The following is a 23,500-nucleotide window of genomic DNA, read 5'->3' on the forward strand; positions in this document are numbered from 1 at the left end:
GCTCAGAAACGATATGGTTAATGCCCTAAGTGATCTCTACACACTTGTCAAGAAGTGTAATAAGAAAGTTAGGAGCACTCAGCATGCGCTGTGACGAAGTGGAAGAGGTCAAACTGAGTGACCTCAGATTCCTTCTTCAGGACAATTCAACTCTGCATGATAACATGAAGATCATACATGAGTCTGTCTCTGAAGTCCAATCAGTTTCAAAGAAACTAAGAAAGGACGTCACAACCATCCAGAACCAACTAATGGTTCCAAATAAAAGAAACATCCCTCTGAGAACTCAGTACCAAAGTACTCAGCAGAGATGGAATCCCCAGCGAAAAGTCCAGTGTGACTTTTGTGGGAAGAAAGGACACACCACTAAGGTGTGCTGGCACGCTTAGCACTGGGGTGCTGACAAGTCAGTGAAACATCCTAAACAGAAGGTCAGCTGTGACTTCTGTGGAAAGAATGGCCATACTGTCCAAGTATGTCGCCATAAAATAAAATATGATGCTTTACCTGTTGCACCTAACAAACAAGGACCCAAAAAGAATTGGGTACCTAAAAGTAACTAGTTACAATGCAGTTAAGCCTGAGATGTGCCGAGAAGTCAAAGATGTGGTATATTGACAGCGCATGCTCGAGGCATATGACTGGTGATGAAACTCAGTTCATCACGTTTGAGCGTAAACGAGGAGGAAGTGTAAGTTTTGGAGACAATAAGAAGGGTAAGATAGTAGGGTCAGAAACCATTGGAGGTAATCCTACTATTGAATCTGTCTCCCTAGTCAGCGGACTCAAATATAACTTATTCAGCGTAGCTCAGCTATGTGACAATGGGAGAAAAGTTATATTTAATGCTTCTGGATGTAAAATATACGAGGGTAAAACAAATGAGTTAATCTTAACTGCCCCTCGCATAGATAATGTCTTTATGCTAGACTTAGAGAAAAAGCTTTCAAAAACGGTGTGCTTAGTATCAAAGGAAGAGAATTCCTGGCTATGGCACAGGAGACTTGGTCATGTAAGCATGGACCTCCTGGCCAAACTAGCAAGAAAGCAATTGGTTGAGGGACTGCCTGAACTTAAATTTAAAAAAGATCAATTATGCCACGCTTGCCAAGCTGGAAAACAAACCAAACAATCTTTTCACATCAAAAATATTGTCTCAACTAAGCGTCCGTTAGAGTTACTACACTTGGATCTCTTCGGTCCAGTCCAGCCACTGAGTCTGGGTGGAAGAAGATTTTCCTTGGTCATTGTAGATGACTTCTCTCGGTACACGTGGGTCATCTTGCTGACCAGCAAGGATGAGACCTTTGAGACATTTTCAAATTTGGTTAGAAAAATTGAAAATGATAAAGACCTAAAATTAGCTCACATCCGTAGCGATAATGGTGGAGAATTCAAAAACCAAAAGTTTGTTGAATTCTGTGAAGCCAGCGGTATTGACCACAATTTTTCTGCTCCTAGAACACCTCAACAAAATGGGGTTGTTGAAAGGAAGAACAGAACTCTGGTTGAAATAGCCAGGACAATGCTGGATGAGCATAGGCTTCCAAAGTATTTTTGGGGAGAGGCTGTTAACACAGCGTGCTATATTCTTAATAGGGCTCTAGTTAGACCTATATTAAAGAAAACCCCCTATGAACTTTGGAAAGGACGAAAGCCCAACATTGGATACTTTCGTGCCTTTGGCTGTAAATGTTTTATTTTAAATACCAAAGATAGCTTAGCAAAGTTTGACTCAAAAGCTGATGAGGCTATCTTTTTGGGCTACTCAACAAACAGCAAAGCATACAGAGTTTTTAATAAGCGAACTCAAGTTCTAGAAGAGTCAGTACATGTGGAGTTCGACGAAACTAACCCTGCAGGTAGAAACCAGCCGCTGACCGAAGATGATCCACACTCAGTAACCGCTGACCAAGAACCAGCTACTGAGTCATTCATGAAAAGGCTGACCAAGAGTAAGAGTGAACCTAAGATTACTTTTACTGACCCATCTACTTCTGCAAAGATTGTTGAAACACAGACAGCACAAGACATAAATCTACCTAAAGAGATAAGGATTCCAAGAGGGCACTCAGAAAGTGCAATCCTTGATTCTGCTGGGAATACCATGATGACGAGGAATCAACTCAGGAAGTACCTCAGCAATGTAGCCTTCGTCTCAGTACAGGAACCTAAGAACTTCGCTGATGCTGAGGAAGATGAATTCTGGATGAACGCAATGCAAGAGGAGCTCGATCAATTCAGAAGAAACGATGTATGGGAGCTAGTGCCTCATCCAAAGAGTCAAAAGACCATTGGAACAAGATGGGTCTTCAGGAACAAGATGGATGAACAAGGGAATGTAGTCAGGAACAAAGCAAGGCTTGTAGCTCAGGGCTACAATCAACAAGAAGGTATTGACTACGGTGAGACCTTTGCCCCAATGGCAAGGCTAGAAGCTATTAGGATCTTATGTGCATATGCATCTTACATGAACTTTAAATTATTCCAAATGGATGTCAAAAGTGCATTTCTTAATGGAGTTATAAACGAGGAGGTTTATGTTAATCAACCTCCAGGTTTTGAGGACCCTAAATTCCCAAACCACGTTTACAAACTCAAAAAGGCTCTGTACGGCCTCAAGAAAGCACCACGTGCTTGGTATGAGAGGCTGACCAGTTTCCTGCTGACTAGAAATTACGTCAGGGGCAAAGCTGATACAACCTTATTCATTAAGAGAAAGGGTAAAGATACCCTGCTGGCCCAAATTTATGATGATGATATAATATTTGGTGCAACTAACGAATCAATGTGCAAGGAGTTTAGCAAACAAATGCAGACTGAGTTTGAAATGTCCATGATAGGAGAACTCAACTTCTTCCTCGGTCTTCAAATTAAACAAGGAAAGAACGGCATCTTCATCAGTCAAGCCAAATATGCCAAAGAGATATTAAAGAAATATGATTTGGAAAATTGCAAGCCAATGTCCACTCCTATGGGCACTGACACTGTCCTATGCGCTGACGAGAATGGTAAGTCAGTAGACAGCAAATTATATCAAGGTATGATAGGCTCTCTACTTTACTTAATAGCAAGCAGACCAGATATTCAGTTTTCAGTATGCTACTGTGCTAGATATCAATCTAACCCTAAGGAATCTCATTACATTGCTGTAAAAAGAATCCTTAGATATTTGCAAAGCTCAGTGAACACAGGTTTATGGTATTTCAATACTCATGATTTCACACTCATCGGATACACTGACGCTGACTATGGACGGGATAAGCTGGAACATAAAAGCACCTCTGGAGGATGTCACTTCTTAGGAAGCTGTCTTGTATCCTGGTTCAGCAAAAAGCAGGCGTCAGTAGCCTTGTCTACCACTGAAGCTGAGTACATTGCTGCTGGTCATTGTGTTGCTCAAGTCCTATAGATTAAGCAACAGCTTGAAGACTATGGTGTTCAAACAAAGACAATTGAAGTCAAATGTGACAACAAAAGTGCAATTGATCTTTCAAAGAACCCAATTCAACACAGCAGAATGAAGCATGTCAGCATCAGACATCACTTCATTAGAGACCATGTACTCAAAGGTGAGATCAAGCTGACCTTTGTCCCAACGGACGAGCAGCTTGCGGATATCTTCACGAAGCCACTGGCCCGTGAGCAGTTCAGCATACTGAGAGAAGCTATTGGTATGTTTAATCCTCTTCAGTAAATTCCTGAACTAAATGAATATGCATGCTGAGTGAATTACTATGCTGAATGATTGTTTTTGCTGAGTACTCATTGAAATTAATTGAACAGCAAATACTGAGTAAATTTGCACACTGAGTAAGTTAGTTTAAACTTAGAAATCATTCGTTTATGCAATACTGACCACTCAGAATATCAAACGCTTAGTATTCTAAAACACTGAGTGATTAGATCCGTTAGAATAAATGCAAAAGCACGCGTATTGGCCCTAGGATGACGTATACGTCGTATGTGTCATAAATGCCAGGATCTTTGTCGGTTGACAATCCCAAGGCAAAACTGACACATGGATTCGATAAGATCCACACCACACCACACCTCTATAAATAATGGGTAATTCCTCATTTTTTATTCTTTACGATTATCGAATCACTAAGGCAAAGAAAGCTCTCTCACTAAACACTCTCTCTCTCTCTAAGATTTCCATACCTTCTTCTCCAAAACTATGACTAAAGTTTCCTTCAACATCTCCGGTGCCGGCCACCCCAAGCCCAGCACCGATGAAGCTTCCAGGCAAACCTCTGTGCCAGAACCTACCAAGGTCACCTCGTCGAGCAAAGGAAAAACTGCCAAACCTCCTCCGGTAAGGGAAAGCCTAAAAAAGTCAGGACCTACTCAAAGGTCTTCGAAAACGTCTGTGAATGGATTATCTGAAGCTTTCGTCCAATCCGAACAACCTTTCTGTGAGTGGATTTCCCAAAATGGATGGACTGACCTATTTTCAATTAGGGATCACACCTATCCTGACCTGGTAAAGGAGTTTTACCACAACCTTCGAGTTGCCAATGATAACCAGGACTACCTGGTAACCGTGGTGAAAAAGAAAACCATCTTCATCAACCCTCTCTACCTAGGGAATTTGCTCAAGTTAAAAACTGAGGGAGCAAGGCTAAGGAGATCTGGAGATCAGGATGGCACTGGGTACGAGGTCAACTTCTGCAAACCTGAAGGCCACTCAAGAGAAATCTCAGCTTCATCTATGGGTCAGCACCAGAAGATGGCTCATTATCTACCGAGCTACTTTATCTATCCAAAGATCAACTGCACTACCTCAGCAACGAACTTCGAACAATGCTTCATCTGGCATATGCTGACGTACAAACCGATCAACATGCCAGTATTCCTTATCGCTGGCTTCCAAGGCAGTACTGGCACACTGAGGCTAGGATCGCTCATCACCAGAATCCTCATTGATCATTAAGTAGACCTGACAGATGAAGAAACAGCTAGAGGATCTGAGATCACAGCGGCTTCGCTGAGAGCGTTAAAGTTCGGTCAGCCTTTGAAGAAAGGTAAAGCTGCTGCTGAGGGAACTGCTGTCCCACAGAAAGGAAAAAGGACTAAGGCCCCAGCTTCCCGGAAAAGAAAAGCTGTTGGGACTCCTTCAAAAGATGTTGAGTCTCCAGCTAAGAGGCAGAAGTCAGCTGCTAAGTCAGCTGAGAAAAGGAGCAGGCAAGATGAGCCTGAAACTGAGGACACCAATGATCAACCTCAGAAGAAGCAAAAGTCTTCTGCACTGACTCCCCTCGACGATATACCTACTGACATAGTTGTGCCTGGTGACTCTCACTTCACCAAATGTCAAGGAAATGAGGCTGAGTATGAAGAAGAAGAAGTGCAACTGGACGATCAGTTCATCTCTCAAGTAGAGGAAGAACTAGATGGTGATAGTTCAGAAGAAGACGAAGAAGAAGAAACCAGCGTTCAGGATGACGCTGAGGACAATGAGGAGACAACCAGTGAGGTTGCAGCTGAGCAAGTCAACACTGTGTTGGCTGCTGGAGAAGACCAAGAACTTGACCAACACAATGTTGATCAAGTCCAAAAGCAAGCTGACCTCCCTCATCATGATCAGGAAGAAACCTCTCCTTCTCACTCAGGAGAGTCTATTCAAGCTGACAATCCTCATACTCCTCCTCGAAGAAGAAAACTCATCAAGGCAAGTCAGAAAGAAGTCAGTGAGACTCCTGTTGAACTAACAACTTTTCCTACCTTTGCCGTTCAACAACCAACCAAAGACCCCTCTGCCCTAAAACTCAAATTTATTGGTAGAAAACCTGCGGCATCCATCGAAAAACAAGCCTCTGTTTCTTCCCAACAGGAACATGCCGACCAAAATGCTTCTGCCACCTCAACAAGTCAGGTTGAGACGAGTGCTGTCAATACTGTCCATCCAAGCATTGTGCTGACTCCAAACATATCTGCCCCCATCAGCACTGATAGTATTCGCATTTCTACTTCTCCTATTAACATCTCTGCCGATCAATCAACTATACCAGAACCTCAAGTGCAGATTGGTACAACACTTCCAGTCACTGACCATGTCATTCCTCTAACTCCTCCTCCTACCGGTCACAATAATGTCACTGAAGGCTCTCAAAGCTATCTGAATGCCACTGAGCCCGGCAAAAGGATAATCGACTCAGTGCAAGCATTGATCAAAGACCTTCAACAATCCACTCCTCCTGCTGCTGGGTCATCATCTATTGAGACTACTCAGCTTTCCCAGGTCACTCAGCTTCTCAACGAAGTTAAGGGATTCAAGGACTTGCTGAACGTCATCATCACTTATCAAACACAGCAAGCCAAGAAGGACGCTATCGCCAAGCTGGCTGAGATCCAGCTAACAACCGTTCAACACTTGAATTCTCTACAACAACAGGTTCAGAACTTATCAGCTGCGAACCAAGGCTATGCAACCTCTGCTGAGGTCAAGATGCTCTTTGCTCAGCTTCACACCGAGCAACTCAAGACCAATGAGCAAATGGTCTCTTACTCTCAGTGCTCAGTGGAGCAAATTGGTGAAGTTGTTCGATTGCTCAATCTGAACAAGCAAGAGATGGACACTGACCAAATGAAACAGAACGAGATGCTGTCTATCACAAGACAAACCTTCAATCACATCCGTCACACAAATATCCAGCGTCAGTACTTTGACACTTACCTACTCAAAACCTTTCATCAAGTCATTGCTGGACTGACTGATGCACTTATATGGATTGGTAAGTCTGAAGCTTTCATCGTCAATATGATCAGCGCTGCCAACCTCAATATACCTGATGAAGTCTCCAATCAGGGTGTTGCCATTTTTGATGGTGTAAATGAAAGAGCTGACCGCCTTAAAGCGCTGTCCAACGAACTGACCAGGGCTGTCTTAACCGACAGCTTTAGGATTCCTCCTCCCGATGCTGACAAAACAGGGGAGAAAGAACAAGCGAGAACACCAGCAAGAACACAGCATGGGTCAAGTCAGTCCCAACAGAAGAAAAAGAAATAGATATATAGGCTAGCTCAGTATAGGCTAAGTATGTAGTCTGTATTTCGTTCTGCCTATCTTTGAACTGTTGATTGTAAACACTGACTTACCTCTTTTAATATCATACCTGCATCTTTGATTCTATTCCTGAGTTATGATATATATTGTTGTGTACTGAGTCATTATGTATCTTCAATTAAATCAGCTATGTTTAATACTTATGAAACTTATTAATTGAATCAAATGCTGATAACATGTTTGACATTGACTTATATGCCTATATAACATTGTCTCTTAAGAACTCATTGAACAACAAATTACTCAGCACACTTTAAATGATTAAACCTTCCGATAAATACTGAGTAAATAGAATATGTCACATAAGCTGACCTATATCTGAAAACTGACCTTAGACTTACTCAATTAAACCTTTAAATGTTTAGAGTAAAACTAAGTCAGTAGCTCAACTCTTACGGGGGAGTTTGCTAAGTATAATAGGTCAACTATCATGGGGGAGCTCAATACTGAGTTCCTCGCTGAATAGTTTTGCCAACATCAAAATGGGGGAGTTTGTTGAAACACCTTTCCACATAATTTTGATTTGACAAAATTGTTTAAGTATAATTGAAATACATATTCTAAATACACTAAGTTTAAATGCTTTGATTTATTCTACTAATGTGTTTGTTCAATGTTGAGTTAAATTGCTTATAAGATACAAGAATTAAAAGGCTCAAGCCCAATACAATTGTCAAAGCCCAAGTCAAACAACTCAGTACAACTCGGCCCGCGTTTGTCAAAACGTTGTCACTTTGGACAGAACGCATCTCAGCGTAAGAAGGATCTAGAAGACCTTCGGGAACAACTTCAAGATGAAGCTGCTGAGTAGATTCGACAAACATACAAGACAGCAGCTGGCTAAGGAAAACTTCCAGACAAAGTATTTCTACTTTGGGTAAAGTTCAGATGACACAGTATGCTGTCCAGTTGACTTTACCATAAAAGGAGAAACATTCTGTTGAGCTGACCGAGAACAGAAAATACACAAATCTGATTGGCCGAGAGCTCTGAGCAAGTCAGGATGACAACGACAGGAAGCCGTTTCCCTCCAACGGTTATTTCGAAATTCAAAATGACCGATGCCCAGACGTCTCTATAAATAGAGTGCCATCAGAAGCTTCAACACTTACAGAACTTGATCAAACCATTACGCTGACCAAATCTCTACGCAAAGTTCTGCAAGCAAAAAGCAAAGCAATCTTACACTACATTCAATATCTTTTGTGTAAAAGTTTAGAGTGATTATTCAATCATCTAAGGTGTCTTAGCAAATCATTGTTTAGGACAAAACACTTATCATTTCTAGAGATTAGAAAGGAGAGGCTGAGTACTCGGTTATAGTACTCAGCGAGAGATTAGGATTGAGTAGAGGTATAGAGGAATGTACTCTTGTTATACTCAGTTGCTAAGATTGTAAAAGGTTTGAGGCTCTACCTTTAAAGAGCTCAGTAGAGGATTTGAAATCTCGGAACGTGTTCCGGGGACAGGACGTAGGCTTAGAAGAAGCCGAACCTGGATAAATCTGCTGAGTAACGTATTTCTTACCTTAAACTCCTTATATATATTGCTTGCTTAAATAACCAAAACTGACCAAGTAAAAAGGTCAAGCTGAGTTGTGCGCATCGAACATCTGAGCTCAGGAATAGACTTTAAGTGCTATCTCCTGACTCAAGTCAAGAAACTGACCTAGTCACCAGTTGACTAAGCCAGTATCTTACCGATCACTCAACGCCGCTGTTAAAACCTTTTCTCTTAAGAAAAGAAGTTTGCCCAAGTAGAAGAAAAAGTTTAAATAGTTCCTAACCCCCCCCCCCTGGAACTATACTTACACTGTTATAAGGGACCAACAAAAACGTGCTCATTCCCTTTTTAGGTAAAACAACTTTCTTTTAATGAAAAATAAAAATGTCAAAACAGATTGTGCTAGTACAAATGAATATCGCTTGCAAACAATTTGTAGGTTAAAAAAGAAAAACATGTTATGAAAGCTCAACGTGGCTTTCTAGAGGTGATGAAAACGAGAAAACAAAATAGGAAGAAAAGGTTAATTATAAAGAGACCTTCCATCGTTTATTGTTTCAAATCAAATAAACTTAACTTGGTATTAGGTGCAACATCTATAACTCTCAACAAGCAAAAGCACACACAAAATGTCAAAGAAACTAGAGCTTTTAGATATTCGCTTGTTAAGGTTTAAAATTTGCTCACAGTTCGTTGTATTGTTTTGTGCTAAATAGCTTCCCTAAACTCAAGTTTAATCACACATTTCTTCAATTCTTAATTTATGAAACCATTGAAATAAAAATAAGAAAATCGAAACAAATGAGACTAGATGCAATTCTAGCTCATGAGTTTACAGATACAAGAGATGTGTGTCCCACCTAAACTAGTTAGCATGTAAATTCAAGTTCGATTCACATTTTTCCGAAAACAAATAACGAAGCTCAACTACGAATAGAGTATATAATTTTTGGGATTATAACATACTAAGACAAAACTAAAACAGACACAAAACGTAAAATAAAACAACATGACACAGGGTTTTTTTTCAGGTAAATTTTTTTTCCCGGCCAGCTCGTCGAGATGGCAGACAGATTTGGGGAAAATATATTTTTTTCGACCAGCCCAGCGAGCTAGCAAGCAGAATTCTATTAAAAAAACATTTTTTTTTCAACGACCGGAGTGCATTTTTACCCGTCAGCTTGTCAAGCTGGCTGGCAGCGGCCCGAAATAATTTTTTTTTAACCCGGACACTTAAAAAACCATAAAAGAAAACTAAAGAAAAACTAAACTAAAAGCATAAATCTATAATATAAAATTTATTAAAATGTAAAAACTTCAACAAGTTTTATTCAAACTTGGGTTGTTTCCTACGAAGCGCTACTTTATAGTCGGTGAGCTCGAAATAGAATTCCTTCCTACGTGTATGCTTCCATTCGCATTAGGAATTCAAATTCATGAATAAATACTCCGTACCTACAAAACGGATTATGAGTTTCAAAGAAATTTACCCAAAATTTAAATAACTTATGAAAGAGTTTAGTTTGCTCTCTTTTTTATTCTCTCGGCAGATCAAAGAGAATGAAAATTTTCAGGCTTGGAGCAAACCCGACCTCTTCTAACTTTGGATTCTTCGCTGGAGGCTTAATTTCGACTGATTCCTTAATTAATATTGAAACTTTTGGTTTCTCATAATTAAGGATCAGTTCTTTATTTTTAACAGGAAAAGATATTACCTCCTCAACCTAACCAACAGAAATGGGTTCTTTGATTGATTCGTCTCCAGTTGAATCAACTCGGATACCTTTTTGTATGCAATAATCTTTAATTAAAGCATACAAGTTATTGGTTTGATCTTCGTGAGTAGATAAGAAGTCAAGCAAGTGCTTAACGGACACCTTATTTCCATCGTTTCGAGCCACTTCCTCACAAAAGAAGAATCATTAGTAATAATAATAATAAAACAAATATTCACACAAAAAGTGCCTAAAACTGACAATTAAAAATATTTGGTTCGATATTGCTGAAAAATAAATCACCGACGACGGCGCTAAAAACTTGATGCGCCTCGAGCTAACGTTCAAAGAATCACTAAGGAATAAGTGTACCTCGTCGTTATCAAATAATAATCTGGACAATTCCATGTATCGAATCCACATGATTTATACCGCAACTACTGGACTACTCGGTTTCGGATCGTTATTTAGGCGGTGAAAAGTTGAATTGGGTTGGGTTTCTATATTTTAATCTACTTCTAATGTGATCTAATGAAATTCATAAAATCCCAAGAATATAGATCGCGTGATACGATAAAACAAATATTCAAACAAGATTCGATTTATGATTATAAGGAATTCAATATGGCATAGACATACTTAAAGACTGAACTGACTTATCCTCTTAGGGTGCTTAGCACGCAATTCATTTGTTACAGGTTGAAACTAACTCTAAGGGTTTAGAAATTCGGATTTGTTACTATGGTGTCACCAATACCTACAGTCTCCGATATAGACAGTTGGATTAGACTCACAATACGAACCTAGAAATATTGGAACTTTCGAATGATTCAATCAATATGTCATGCAGGCAATGACTAAAAACTGATTCCTAAATTACTGATTACAGACTCTGAACTAATTCCAAAACTCATTTACTTTGGGGATGGAAACCCAAGTCTTATCGGTTGGCAACAGAGGTGTTGGAGGATAATTTAGACCTACGGATAGATGGAGCGTGACAATTAATTTGGAAGGCAGCAGTTCCGTACAAAGTCCGCTATTTTTGTTGGCGTCTGATGCGTGATTGTCTGCCTACCCGGATCAAATTACGGTCTCGAGGTGTGGATATTTGTAGTTCCTGTGTTCTGTGGTAAAGATATTGAAGACTTGTATCTATTTATCTTGTGTCCAAAGGTGCAGGAGGTCTAGGTGTTAACTGGGATGGCAGATTATATTACTCAAGCTGCAGCAGGGGTGTCAAATTTCGCAGCACTGTTCTTTGAAATCTACAGGTCGGGTGCTAAGGAACGAGTAGAGAAATTGGTTACGATGTGGAGCTGTTGCAGGCTAGGAACGAGATGCTATGGCAGCAGACTATGACTCCAGCGACGAATGTGGTTTATGGCGAATTGCAGTGCCAATCGGAATGGCAACATGTCCAACTTCGCAAAAGGCTAGACTGGCCTATGATGTTATTCATTCCACAGACTAAATGAGAAATTCATGGTCACGATGTGGAGCTGTTGCGGGCTAGGAACGAGATGCTATGACGAATGTGGTTTATGGCGAATTGCAGTGCCAATCGAAATGGTAACATGTCCAACTTCGCAAAAGGCTAGACTAGCCTATGATGTTACTCATTCCACACAGACTATTTAGAGTTCGACGATTTAATTGACAGATGTGTCCCCTATCCTCAAGAATAACAACAATTTCTCATTTCATCTTAACAACAATTTCTCATTTCATCGCCCATGTATTAGCAAGGTCGGCTTATCAAAGTGCTAATCTGACAATTTTTTATGCCAAGTCCAAGCCTTATTTCTTTTTACATGTTGAACTTTTTTCATATTACAGTTCATTAATGAAGTTTTTTTTAAAAAATCAATAACAGGAATTGGTTCAATAATCAAAATATATCTTACACAAGTACTACTTCAAATTTCAATCTACTTCTATTAGAGTATCTGATATCAGCAGATCAAACCTCTACTAAAATTGAACAAATATGATGCAATAGTAACTTATTTGAGAGAATACAAATATGACGACAGTTATTCCTGTTCGTTACAAAATGAATTTTAACTGTTAGAACTTTTTAAAATTCGAATGTGGGGATTATTTGGTCTGACCAGGGTGTTAATTTAAGAGTAATTTCACTTCTAATGCACACATAAAGTCCACAAGTGTTAATTTGGTTTAGAAAACAAACTTGTTCATTAAGAATAATGATCAATCAAGATAGTTGTCTCCAATTTTGATTCAAACAAGCACAAAAGTAGATGCACCAAACAACAAATTCGAAACCATATGCATTAAAGAAAAATAATAGAGCTCCAACTTAAAACAGACCAATAAATTCGAGATGAACACCCCAAACTGTGACGACAGAACCAAACAGACAAAAAACCAAAGAAACAAAGGACAGAAAAGCACATCGATGCTTGCCCACTATAAGCAAAGACAAACTTTATTGAGCAATTAAAGGATATAATAATGCAGAGAGATATCACTCGTCTTCTGATTCAGATTCAGCATTCTCAAGCCACTCGATAAAAGGCTGTGCATACTTCCAAACAGAGGTGTTTTTGCTGCTACCATTCATGCCTTTCTGGAACCATTCCAGGATGAACTCCTCTTCCAGCACATCGTTATCGTACAGCAGTTTCAGAACCAATGCTACCTCTTTCACTGTATCAGGACCCAACTTAGAGAAGAACGATTCAATGGCATACAGAAGACACATCTGGGTTCCCTCATCTTGAGTTGCAGCAACTAGATAGTTCTTCTTCTTAGTCACTTCTTTACTGAAACCTTTTTCGACTCCATCCAATAGAGCAGCAAACAGTGCTGTCATGACTTCTTGAGGTGTCCCGGAGAGTGAATCCAAGAATGGTTTCAGTTGGCTTGGGGGAGTACCCTTTTTCAGAAATCCGCTTATCTCATTAACAAGACCTTGCTCAATACCATTGCTCTTATTGCCATTTTCAATTTCGGATGCCTTGATTTTGATCTCACGTTCAGGAGATTTCTTTGCCGACTTTGCCTTCTCTGCGGCTGTCTTCTCTGCCTTCTCTGCTGCTGCCTTCTCTGCCGCCTCTTCAGTTGCAGATAGCATTACCATGTCTGCAGTAACAGCAGACAGCTGTTCCTGGATGCGTTGTTTAGCAGCCTCCAGTGAAGTATCTGTTTGCCACTGGATATCATCATCGTCATCTTCCTCGTCGTCATCAGCAGTCGCTTGGTCATTATCATCAGCCTGGCTTCTTGTAGGAGAACGATCCTCATCAGAACCATTACCTTTCTTCTTAGATGTGCTTTTGGAAGAATCTTTTGAGACAGCAGAAGAGGCTTTCTTCTTTCCTACATCCTTCTTATTAGTCTTCTTCATCTCCTCATCAGCAGCTTCACCCTCCTTCATCCGTTCTTTCTCTGCCCTCCTCATTGCCTTCTTGTCTTTGGAACCCTTCTTTTGCTCCAGTGGGTTCTTGAGAATAAATGTCGTTAGTTTATCCCTCATATCAACATCAGAGAGAAACCCACATGCTGCACACTTAAGAGTGATCATCTGCGTCTTAGTAATCACTATTTCAGTTTCAGGGTTCCCACAGCCATAGCACTGGACATATTTCTTGATAAAATTCTCAAGTAACCCAGCTAGCTTAGCAGTCTCATGAGCTCCATTCACAAGTGAAGTTCCAGTCTTCTCATCGAACTTGGACTGAGCTCCGAGCTCATTACCAAAGTACTTTGTTGTGTATGCAGGAGGCCTAGCCAGGGCTTTAGCAATCTCAACCATGTTAACCACGTTAGTCTTGATGCCATTTCCTCTACCTTCAATCTTGGTCATCATTCTTGGCATCTTATACCTGTAGAAGGCATCATCACTGTTGGAAGCACCAATATTTTGCAACGCCATCTTGTTAACAATGTGAAGAGACGAGAACCAAGTTAATCAAAAAGGACGCAAATCAGTAGCAGTATGCTTTTTGGTAAATGGAAATCTTTCTTCAGCAGACAGGTTCCTTGCAGATGAGAAAGGCCGCATAAACTGGCAACCTATAGAATCTGTGCTATTGCTGTCAAATAACCCAGAATGCATGCAGCTAAGTTTGTTTGACGAGAGTCTGCTCTTTTTCCTAGACGTAGGACAATACTCTCCAAGCAATCCAATTGATAACAAAAAGAGAGTGGCCCGTTCAGACATAAAAAAAGCTTCAAACTTAACGAGCTCCACTTTTGATAAGCTGTAAATAAAAGCAGACAAACTGCCAACAATCTGAAAGGAAAAAGGAGTAGGAGAAATTAGTAAAGCAAGAGAATAAAATACAAATTATAAGAATAAAATACATAACGTAGATTTTCCCACACAAGCGAACAAGTAACAATAACAATAAATGTATAAGGGATACACAGATGTTAGAATCTCAAATGGTACAATACTTGCAAGTGCTAAGAAATGACTTCTAGTAACATGAAAGAACTAGTAACATGAAGTTTCGTTGATCACATTAAAACCTAAACAATCTCACTTTTCCTCTTTCATTCAAAAATATACATTCCCCACATGTAATTATGACATAAAGAAACTCATAAATAACAAAGAATTTTTGCTCCAACAAATAGAGTAATTGTAGTTGAAACATAAATTATTTCTTTCCTTCCGTTAAAAGGAATTCCTGCTTTTCAAATTATTGTTTCAAGCGTCTAAAAAAAATGGAACATATTCCTTTTTGTTTACAAGATAACAAATAAAATAGAAAAGCTGACCCCAAAAAAAGCCAGATAACGTTATTGATAAAGCCATTATTGCACATAATTTTAACATTCCTACACACAAATGAAGATTGTGCAGCTAATAAACTCAGCCGACTTAGACACATAAGTCCATAAGGAAACATATATATATATATATATATTAAATATTCCAACCAACGAAGAGCAAGCAAAGTAAAGAATGAAAAACAATAATAATAACGAAAAGAATAAATAGATTAGTCCTCCATTTCCCCTAGCAAACCACAACCTAACGTTTGGTTTAAGGGTGAATAAATCCAAACATAGTGTCGGCAAAAAAAATCTTGACGTGATTAAACAATTAAAATTAAGCATATCCACCAATAAATCGACTCAGCTTCAACTTCAGCCCCAAATCGAGACCACAATCATTAAAAAGCCAAAACACATACTGGATCGACCAATTCAAGAAATCCAAAGCTAAATATCACATCTAAAATAAAATAAAAATAAAAAACACCTAACTAACACATTAAATCTCAAAAAACAAACAGATATCCAGATCTGCAATGATCTAGGTGGAAAAACAGAAAATCCAAGCTCCGATCCACCAAAACTTTTGTCATCGGAAGAGAGGCGGAACAAAATGATAGCAAATACATGACGATAAACATAAAACAAAACATAAATCACGCAAAAGGATAATAAGGAACAGGTGAATATAGCAATCGAATGATAAAAACACAGATGGAGAAACATTTTACCTAAGAACGTATGGAGGAGGGGAAAGATTGGCCGGAGATGGAGAGATCGAAGGTCTGCGTGAAGAGTGCGTGATAGATTGTGGTTTATTGTGGGAGAAGTACGCTTATATACACCAACAAAGCAGAGGGATTAGGTTTTTTCTAGGGCAAACTCAGCCTCCTAATTTTTTAATTCCTTTCCTATTTTTATTTTCCCAACCGACTTATAATTAATACAAAATAAAACAATTATCGCTTTTGAAAATTACGTTTCTATCCTTCAACGTTAAGTTTAGTTCGGAACAGAATAATATCAAAATAACCATGACGTTGGATTAATTGGATAAATAGTTATTGAAGTTGAAAATTAGTTTCAAAATCAATTTTCTTTTAATAAAATTATTGCCACTGTTTCCATCGGTAAAATCATCTAACAGTTGTTTGGATGGCTGAAAAAAAAATATTTGTTATTTATTTGATTAAGTTAAAATTGTAAAAATAAACCATTTAGATCATTTTTAAATATAAATTTATATGGTTTAAAAGTTTATAAATGAAACGAAGGGATCTTGATTACCGATATATTTAATTCATCAGTTCACTGAAGCTGTTAGGTCAAATGATCTTCACAAGTTGTGCATGTGTGGTAGCCCGTTTACGTGGGATTGGGGAAGAGGTACGAATCTCTGAGTTAGTAAGAGACTGGATCGTGCGGTTGGAACGAATGGCTGGATGCAACGGTTTTGCGACTATCGGCTCACCAATCTAGTTACATCCTACTCAGATCATTCTCCCCTGCTTCTCGCGGTTGAGCATCGACCACTTGCAGGTAGGAAGCACAGATTCGGATTTGAGTCAGTCTGAGTTATGGAAGAAGGATTCAGTACATCTTCAGTTTCGGTTCGCTTGGCAACCTGTAGCTCGTTGTTAGCAAGTTGGGGCTCGAATTTCAGGAGTCGTTTTATGAAAAAAAAAACAGCAGGTTAACATACCTTGGAGCAATTGTGGGATAAGATCGGCTCTGGTTCGGTTTTGCGATTTTTGGATATTAGGAGCAGGTTAAACACAGGGTTGGAACATGAAGCAGTGTACTGGAGGCAATTGGCGAAGGCTCATTGGCTGCGGGATGGGGATCGATACACGAAGTATTTTCATGCATGCGTCACGGCAAGGAAGAGAGCTAACCATATTGACATACTGATTGATGAGGGAGGCAACACGCATACTGAAGAGTCGGGTAAGTGTGTTGTAGCACATGAATATTTCAAACATTTATTTTTTGCATCCCCTTTGCCTGATTTCTATGTCGTTGATATTGTACCATGATTGGTATCGATGAAATGAATTGCTCATTAACTACACCTTTTTTACATGAGGAATTCACAACATCCGTTTTTCAAATGTATCTGGATAAATCCCTAGGCCTTGATGGTCTTAATCTGGGATTTTTTCAACACTTTTGGCCACATATTGATCATGATATTTTTTGCATGTTCAAGTTGGTTGACACGTAATAAGTGTTGGGGTTTAGTGTCCTATAGACAATTATTCTAGGATACAAACTTAATGTAAATGAATTGTTCTTTATATCATTTGTTTAATGAGATATATGTTTTATAACTATATAAAGGCAATCCCTTTTAAGCACTAAATAAAGTCTAATAAAAAGAAATCCGTAAGTTTATTTAAAGTGATTATAAAGTGTTCATACAAGCATGAAGTGAGACAAACCTTTATAGTAAACTGATAAACTTAAAACCACCCCAAGTCAAGTGATATGTTTGGGATTGACATATCACTGTTGAGACTTGTATGTAACAATGTCTTCTGTCCGACAGAAAGCTGATCTCACAAGCTTCATATATACAGATATCTGGACAGTTACATAGATCCGATGAAACGTTGTTCATTAGGATTGGGGATCCGATTTGAGATAACAGGATGGGTAGATTCATCCTTGTCACCTGTTCATCTCATTGGTATTAATAGGTATAACTAATCCTCAGACTCAAAGGAATATTAATTGGTATTCTGGATTACGGAATGTGATGCTTTGACTCTGGTGTAACACGATCCTTAACAGAGATGACTCTGGGGTGTGAACAGTAGATGTTGGGTATCACAGGAAGTGATTGCGGAGTCGTTATATATTGGATTGAGCATTTATCACTCCCGATAAATGGGAGATACATCCATGGATCGCTTGTGGAAGACTCGACTCTAAATCCTTGCAAGGTGATAGCTTAAGAGTAGGAAATACAGATTTCACTTAACCTATCTTTTTGAGTTGACTCGGCCTGTACAAGTAAAACGAACGTCTCGCTATATGTGACTTGACATCACCCATAGTCATAAGATTCAGTTCAAGGATGTAGTTGATAAAGGATCGAATTATACTGTAACTAATACGGAAAGGTTAACGACAGAATCAATCTGTCTTCTTATAGCTCTGGGGGAATGATTACGGACTTGCTAATCACATACTCTGTACATCATTCCGTTATGCAAAGATTAAATATAATTCTTTGAAAATTAATTTAATAACGTTGCATACGGCTATAAGCAATAAGAACCTAATGGATCACACATAAGACTTGGAACCTAAAAGAGAGATAGATGTTAATTAATTGATAGAAGCCCAATTGAGCCCAATGAGGCCCATGGACATAAGGGGGTCGAAATTCATGTAGTAATATACATGAATAATTAATTTGATTTTGTTAATCCTAATTAGATTAGGAATATGAATTAAATTAATTAAGAGATAATTAAGTTAGGAGTTTTAATTAGATTAATATACTCCTATTATTATCCAATAAGGTTATTATTATTATCCTTAATATATTAGATATATAGTGAGATAATAATTAGGAATTCTATTCCGAATGGAATTCCTATTCAGTAACCTAATTCTATCTAACTAACTAGGGATTAGATACAAGAGATTATAAATACTCATTCCCTTGAGATTTTCGCAATCCAAGCAAGCCATACCCTACTTGTGATTTTCGAAATTCACCTAGTCCAAGAGAGAGAAAATTCGACACCCCTAGTTCGAGGACGAGATTTCTCTACGGCTTCGTTTGATCAATTGATTTTCATCTATTTCTTTTATCCTTGATCTTGTGTTGATTAATTAGAGACAATCTACTTTGGTTGCTATTCAACGGTTGATTCTAAATTAATCTTCTCGTGTTTTATTTCGTGTTTGGGAACTCGAAGAAGAAAAACAAACAAAAGGGAGAAATTCGTTTTACTACTCCTACATCAGGTCAGTTCACGATTTCGCGGATTCCCGGAGAGTGAACTGTCGGATCGTCGCGATTTTTGGACAGGAGCTTCTAGACATATTCTTCCATGTTTCCACCGAAGGGATTGTCGTGCGGAGGTCTAGAAGGTCTGTTTCAGATAGGAGCAGATTGGTAGACAGTTTCTATCTCTTTTGAAGTTGTGGGCACTTCGTTTGCAACGGTAAATAGAACTTCTAAAAGGTATTTCTTCTTATCCTTCTTTATATGAAATAACGGTTAACGGATCTTGTGGTTAAATGGAAACAGGTTAAAAAATTTATATTTCCGCTGATATACCTTAGCCTAATTTCCAACAATAAGTTCCCTATTAGCCTAAATAGCACAATAATCACCCTAATACCAAAATGTGAAAACCCGACTCGCATGACTGATCTTAACCCCATATCTTTGTGTAATGTGCTACATAAACTGGTTGTTAAGGTCTTGGCAAATCGGTTGAAATGTGTTCTCCCTAAGGTCATATATGAGAGTCATTCTGGAGTTGTACCGGTCGTTCCCTAATTGATAGTGTGCAAATTGCATTTGAGTCCATACACTATATGAAGTGCAAGTAGATGGGTGGAAAATGAGAGTGACCCTGAAAACTGATATTAGCAAGGCCCATGATAGGGTGGACCGGGGCTTCTCGAAGCTAGTAATGACCCATATGGGTTTTAGTGGCCAATAGGTGGACTGGATGATGTTGTGTGTTAGTATTGTTGCATACGAGATCTGTGTGAATTCAGAGTTAGTAGGCCTCATAGTACCAAGGTGGGGACTGAGACAGGGTGACCCTCTTTCCCCTACTTGTTTATTCTGTGGGCATAAGTGTTGTCCCGTTTAATTTATAAAGCCAAAGTGGATGGTCAGATTATGGGTTGAAATTTTTGTTCAAGGGCACCTAACATCTCTCACTTATTTTTTACAGATGACAACTTCCTATTTTTTAGCACCACATAGGCAGAATCTAAACAGATTGTTAGCTTATTATGTTTAATGAGACCATGTTGGGACTGTTGAAACACCTTTCCACATGATTTTGATTTGACAAAATTATTTATGTAATTGATAAAAAATATTCTAACACATTAAATTTAAATGCTTTGATTTATTTACACTAATGTGTTTGTTCAATGTTGAGCTTATTGATCTTTAAGACATTAAGATAAAAAGTCCAAAGGCCCATAAGTGGAAGTCAAGCCCAAGTCAACACATTAAGACCTCACGGCCTAAGAGGATAAAACGCAGCCGTATCAAGTGAAACGACGACTCAGCATGAAGAAGGATCGAGAAGCCTTCTAGCAAAAGCTTCAAGAGGAAGCTGCTGAGTTAAGCGACAAGCAGTCAGGACAGCGGCAGACAAGAACCAACTTCTAGACAAAGTATTTCTACTTTGGGTAAAGTTCAGAAGGCGCAGGAAGCTGTCTGGAAGACTTTGCCAAATATGTCGAAACATTCTGTTTTTCGGACGAAAAGCTGCCGAGCACTGCCATGGACAGAAGATGCAAGAATCTCATTGGCCAACGACACTGAGCACGTCCTGAGTGACAACGACGGGAAGCCGTTTGCCTCCAACGGTTATTTCAAAATTCGAAATTATCGGTGCCTCAAGTGTCACTATATAAAGGCCTCTCATTTGCTTCATTCGATACAGATCTTCAATTAGTCGAAACGCTGACCAAATTCATACTCGAAGTTCTATGAGAAAAGCAAAGCAAAAATCTTACACCAATTTCCAATTATTGTGTAAAAGTCTAGAGTGATTTCAATCATCTAAAGTGTCTTAGTAATTGTTGTTTAGGACAAATACTTTATCATTTCTAGAAGAATAGAAAGGAGAGGCTGAGTACTTAGTTATAGTACTCAGCGGTAGTTATAGGAGTGAGTAGAGGTATAGAGGAAGGTACTCTTGTATACTCAGCTTCTATTGTAAAAGGTTTCGTACTCTACCTTTAAAGAGCTCAGTAGAGAATTCAAAAAGCTCGAAACGAGTTCCGAGGACTGGACGTAGGCGGAGAGGCCGAACCAGGATATGTCTGCTGAGTAACATATTTCTAACCCTTAAACTCCTTTATATATTGCTTGCTATAAAACTGACTAAGTAACGAACTCACGCTGAGTTGAGTGCACTAAGAAGCTGAGTTCAGGAATAGACTCTAAGTGCTATCTCCTGACTCAATGAAAGAAACAGACTTAGTCATAAGTTGACTAAGCTTGTGTCTTAGAATTACTTAGCGTCACTGTGTAAACCTTTTCTTAAGAAAAGAAGTCAGCCTTAACGGACAAAATTTTAAATAGTTACTATCCCCCCCCCTTGGAACTAACCTTGTCACGTTATAAGGGGCCAACAAGTGGTATCAGAGCTTAAAAGCTCACTGAGCAAGATATAATTATCTTGAGCTGATCCCCACAATGGCTGAGAACAGCACTCGTTTCCTCTAAGGAAATCAGACAACTCAGATTCTACCTGAGGGACTGTCCATTACTCGGCCTCCTCTGTTCTTCGGGTCTAACTATACCTTTTGGAAGAACATAATGAAAAATTTCACTCAGGCAACAAATATGAGTGCATGGCTTTCTATAGTCCAAGGCCCATTTATTCATGTTGAAACTATTGACGGCCAAACTGTTGTTAAAGCTGAGACTAAATGGACAGAAGATGATCTCAAGAAGCTACAAAATCATGCTTCGGCTATAAACATGCTTCACTGTGCGTTAGATGCTGCAGAGTACAACAAAATTTCAGGTTGTGAGTCAGTGTAGGAGATCTGGAAGAAGCTGGAGGTCACCTACGAAGGAACCAACAAAGTTAAGGAGTCCAAGGTGAACCAACACATGAGGTTGTACGAGCTCTTTAAAATGAATGATGATGAAGGAATCTCTGACATGAACTCAAGATTCACAAACATAATCAACGAGCTCAAGAGACTTGGCAAGATCTTTACTGAGGAAGAGCAAGTCAAGAAGATACTGAGGAGTCTTCCTAAAAGCTGGCAAGCCAAGAAAACTGTTGTTGAGGAAGCTCAAGACTTAACCACCTACAAGTATGATGAACTCATTGGCTCGCTGCTGACCCATGAGATCTCAATGAAGAACTTTGAGGTGAAGGAGAAGTCTGAAGACAAGAAGCAAAAGTCTTTTGTCATGAAAGCTGACTCCACTGATGGGAGCTCAACAGACGATGAAGAAATGGCAATGTTCACTAGAAAGATGAAAAGGCTGTTCAGAAAGAATGATAAATATTCCAAGAAGCCTTATAAGAAGTTTGATAAGTACAAAGCTGAGTCAAGCGACAACAAGTACAATAAGGACAACTCAAAGCCCATTACATGCTTTGAATGTCATCAAACTGGCCATATCAAATCAAGCCGTCCTACCTCGAGGAAGGAAAGGAAGAACGGCAAGAAGGCAATGGTGGCAACCTGAAGTGATAGTGATGAGTCATCATCATCAGAAGCTGATGCCACTGAGTCAGCAAAAATCTGCTTCATGGCAGATGAGCTTGCTGAGCCTTGTGTTTCTGAGCATGCTGACCCCTCCATTGCATCTGAAGATGAGGTACACTCAACTGAGGTAATATCACTACCCTTGCTCAGAAATGAAATGATAAATGCCCTGAGTGACCTCTACACACTTATCAAAAAGTGTAATAAGAAGGTTAGAGCACTCAGCAGGCGATGTGACGAGATTGAAGAGGTCAAACTGAGTGACCTTTGATATCTTCTCTAAGACAACTTAACTTTGCATAGCAACGTAGAAATTATGCAAAAGTTTGTCTCTGAGGTCCAATCAGATTCTAAGAAACTGAAAAAGGATGTCACATCTATTCAGAATCAACTCAAGGTTTCGAATAAAAGAAACATTCCTCTGAACACTCAGTACCGAAGTACTAGTTAGCAGAGATAGAATCCTCAGCGGAATGTCCAATGTGACTTCTGTAGGAAGAAAGGACACACCACAAAGGTGTGCTGGCATGCTCAGCACTAGGGTGCTGACCAGTCAGTGAGATATCCTAAACGGAAGGTCAACTGCGACTTCTATGGGAAGAATGGACACACTGTCCAAGTATGTCGTCATAAAATTAAATATGATGTTTTACCTGTTGAAACTAACAAACAAGGACCCAAAAAGAATTGGGTACCTAAAAGTAACTAGCTATATTGCAGGTAAGCCTGAGGTGTGCTGAGAATTCAAAGATGTGGTACATTGACAGCGCATGCTCGAGGCATATGACTGGTGATGAAACTCAGTTCATCACATTTGTGCGTAAACGAAGAGGAAGCGTAAGTTTCGGAGACAATAAAAAGGGTAAGATAGTAGGGTCAGGAACCGTTTGTGGTAATCCTACTATTGAGTTAGTCTCCATAGTCAGCGGACACAAATATAACTTACTCAGCGTAGCTCAGCTATGTGACAATGGGAGAAAAGTTATATTTGATGACACTGGATGTAAAATATTCG

The 23,500-nt window shown here is 39.2% G+C and overlaps 1 protein-coding gene across 1 annotated transcript; it reads right to left on the reverse strand.

Annotated features, from left to right (window-relative positions):
* Nucleotides 1-12,566: 12,566 nt before the first annotated feature.
* On the reverse strand, nt 12,567-15,931 carry LOC136201101 (eukaryotic translation initiation factor 5-like). The gene is made up of 2 exons (XM_065991679.1): nt 15,771-15,931; nt 12,567-14,548 (listed from the first exon to the last, which is right to left on the reverse strand). Exon 2 carries the CDS (start codon nt 14,186-14,188, stop codon nt 12,779-12,781), a length of 1,410 nt encoding a protein of 469 aa, XP_065847751.1. The 5' UTR covers nt 14,189-14,548; nt 15,771-15,931; the 3' UTR covers nt 12,567-12,778.
* Nucleotides 15,932-23,500: the final 7,569 nt, after the last annotated feature.

Source organism: Euphorbia lathyris, chromosome 7 (genome assembly GCF_963576675.1).
Source record: "Euphorbia lathyris chromosome 7, ddEupLath1.1, whole genome shotgun sequence".
Classification (NCBI taxonomy): Eukaryota; Viridiplantae; Streptophyta; class Magnoliopsida; order Malpighiales; family Euphorbiaceae; genus Euphorbia; species Euphorbia lathyris.

What these genes read in the sequence shown, in the direction of transcription:
- LOC136201101 (XM_065991679.1), bottom strand. Translation starts at nt 14,188, where the DNA reads ATGGCGTTGCAAAATATTGGTGCTTCCAACAGTGATGATGCCTTCTAC.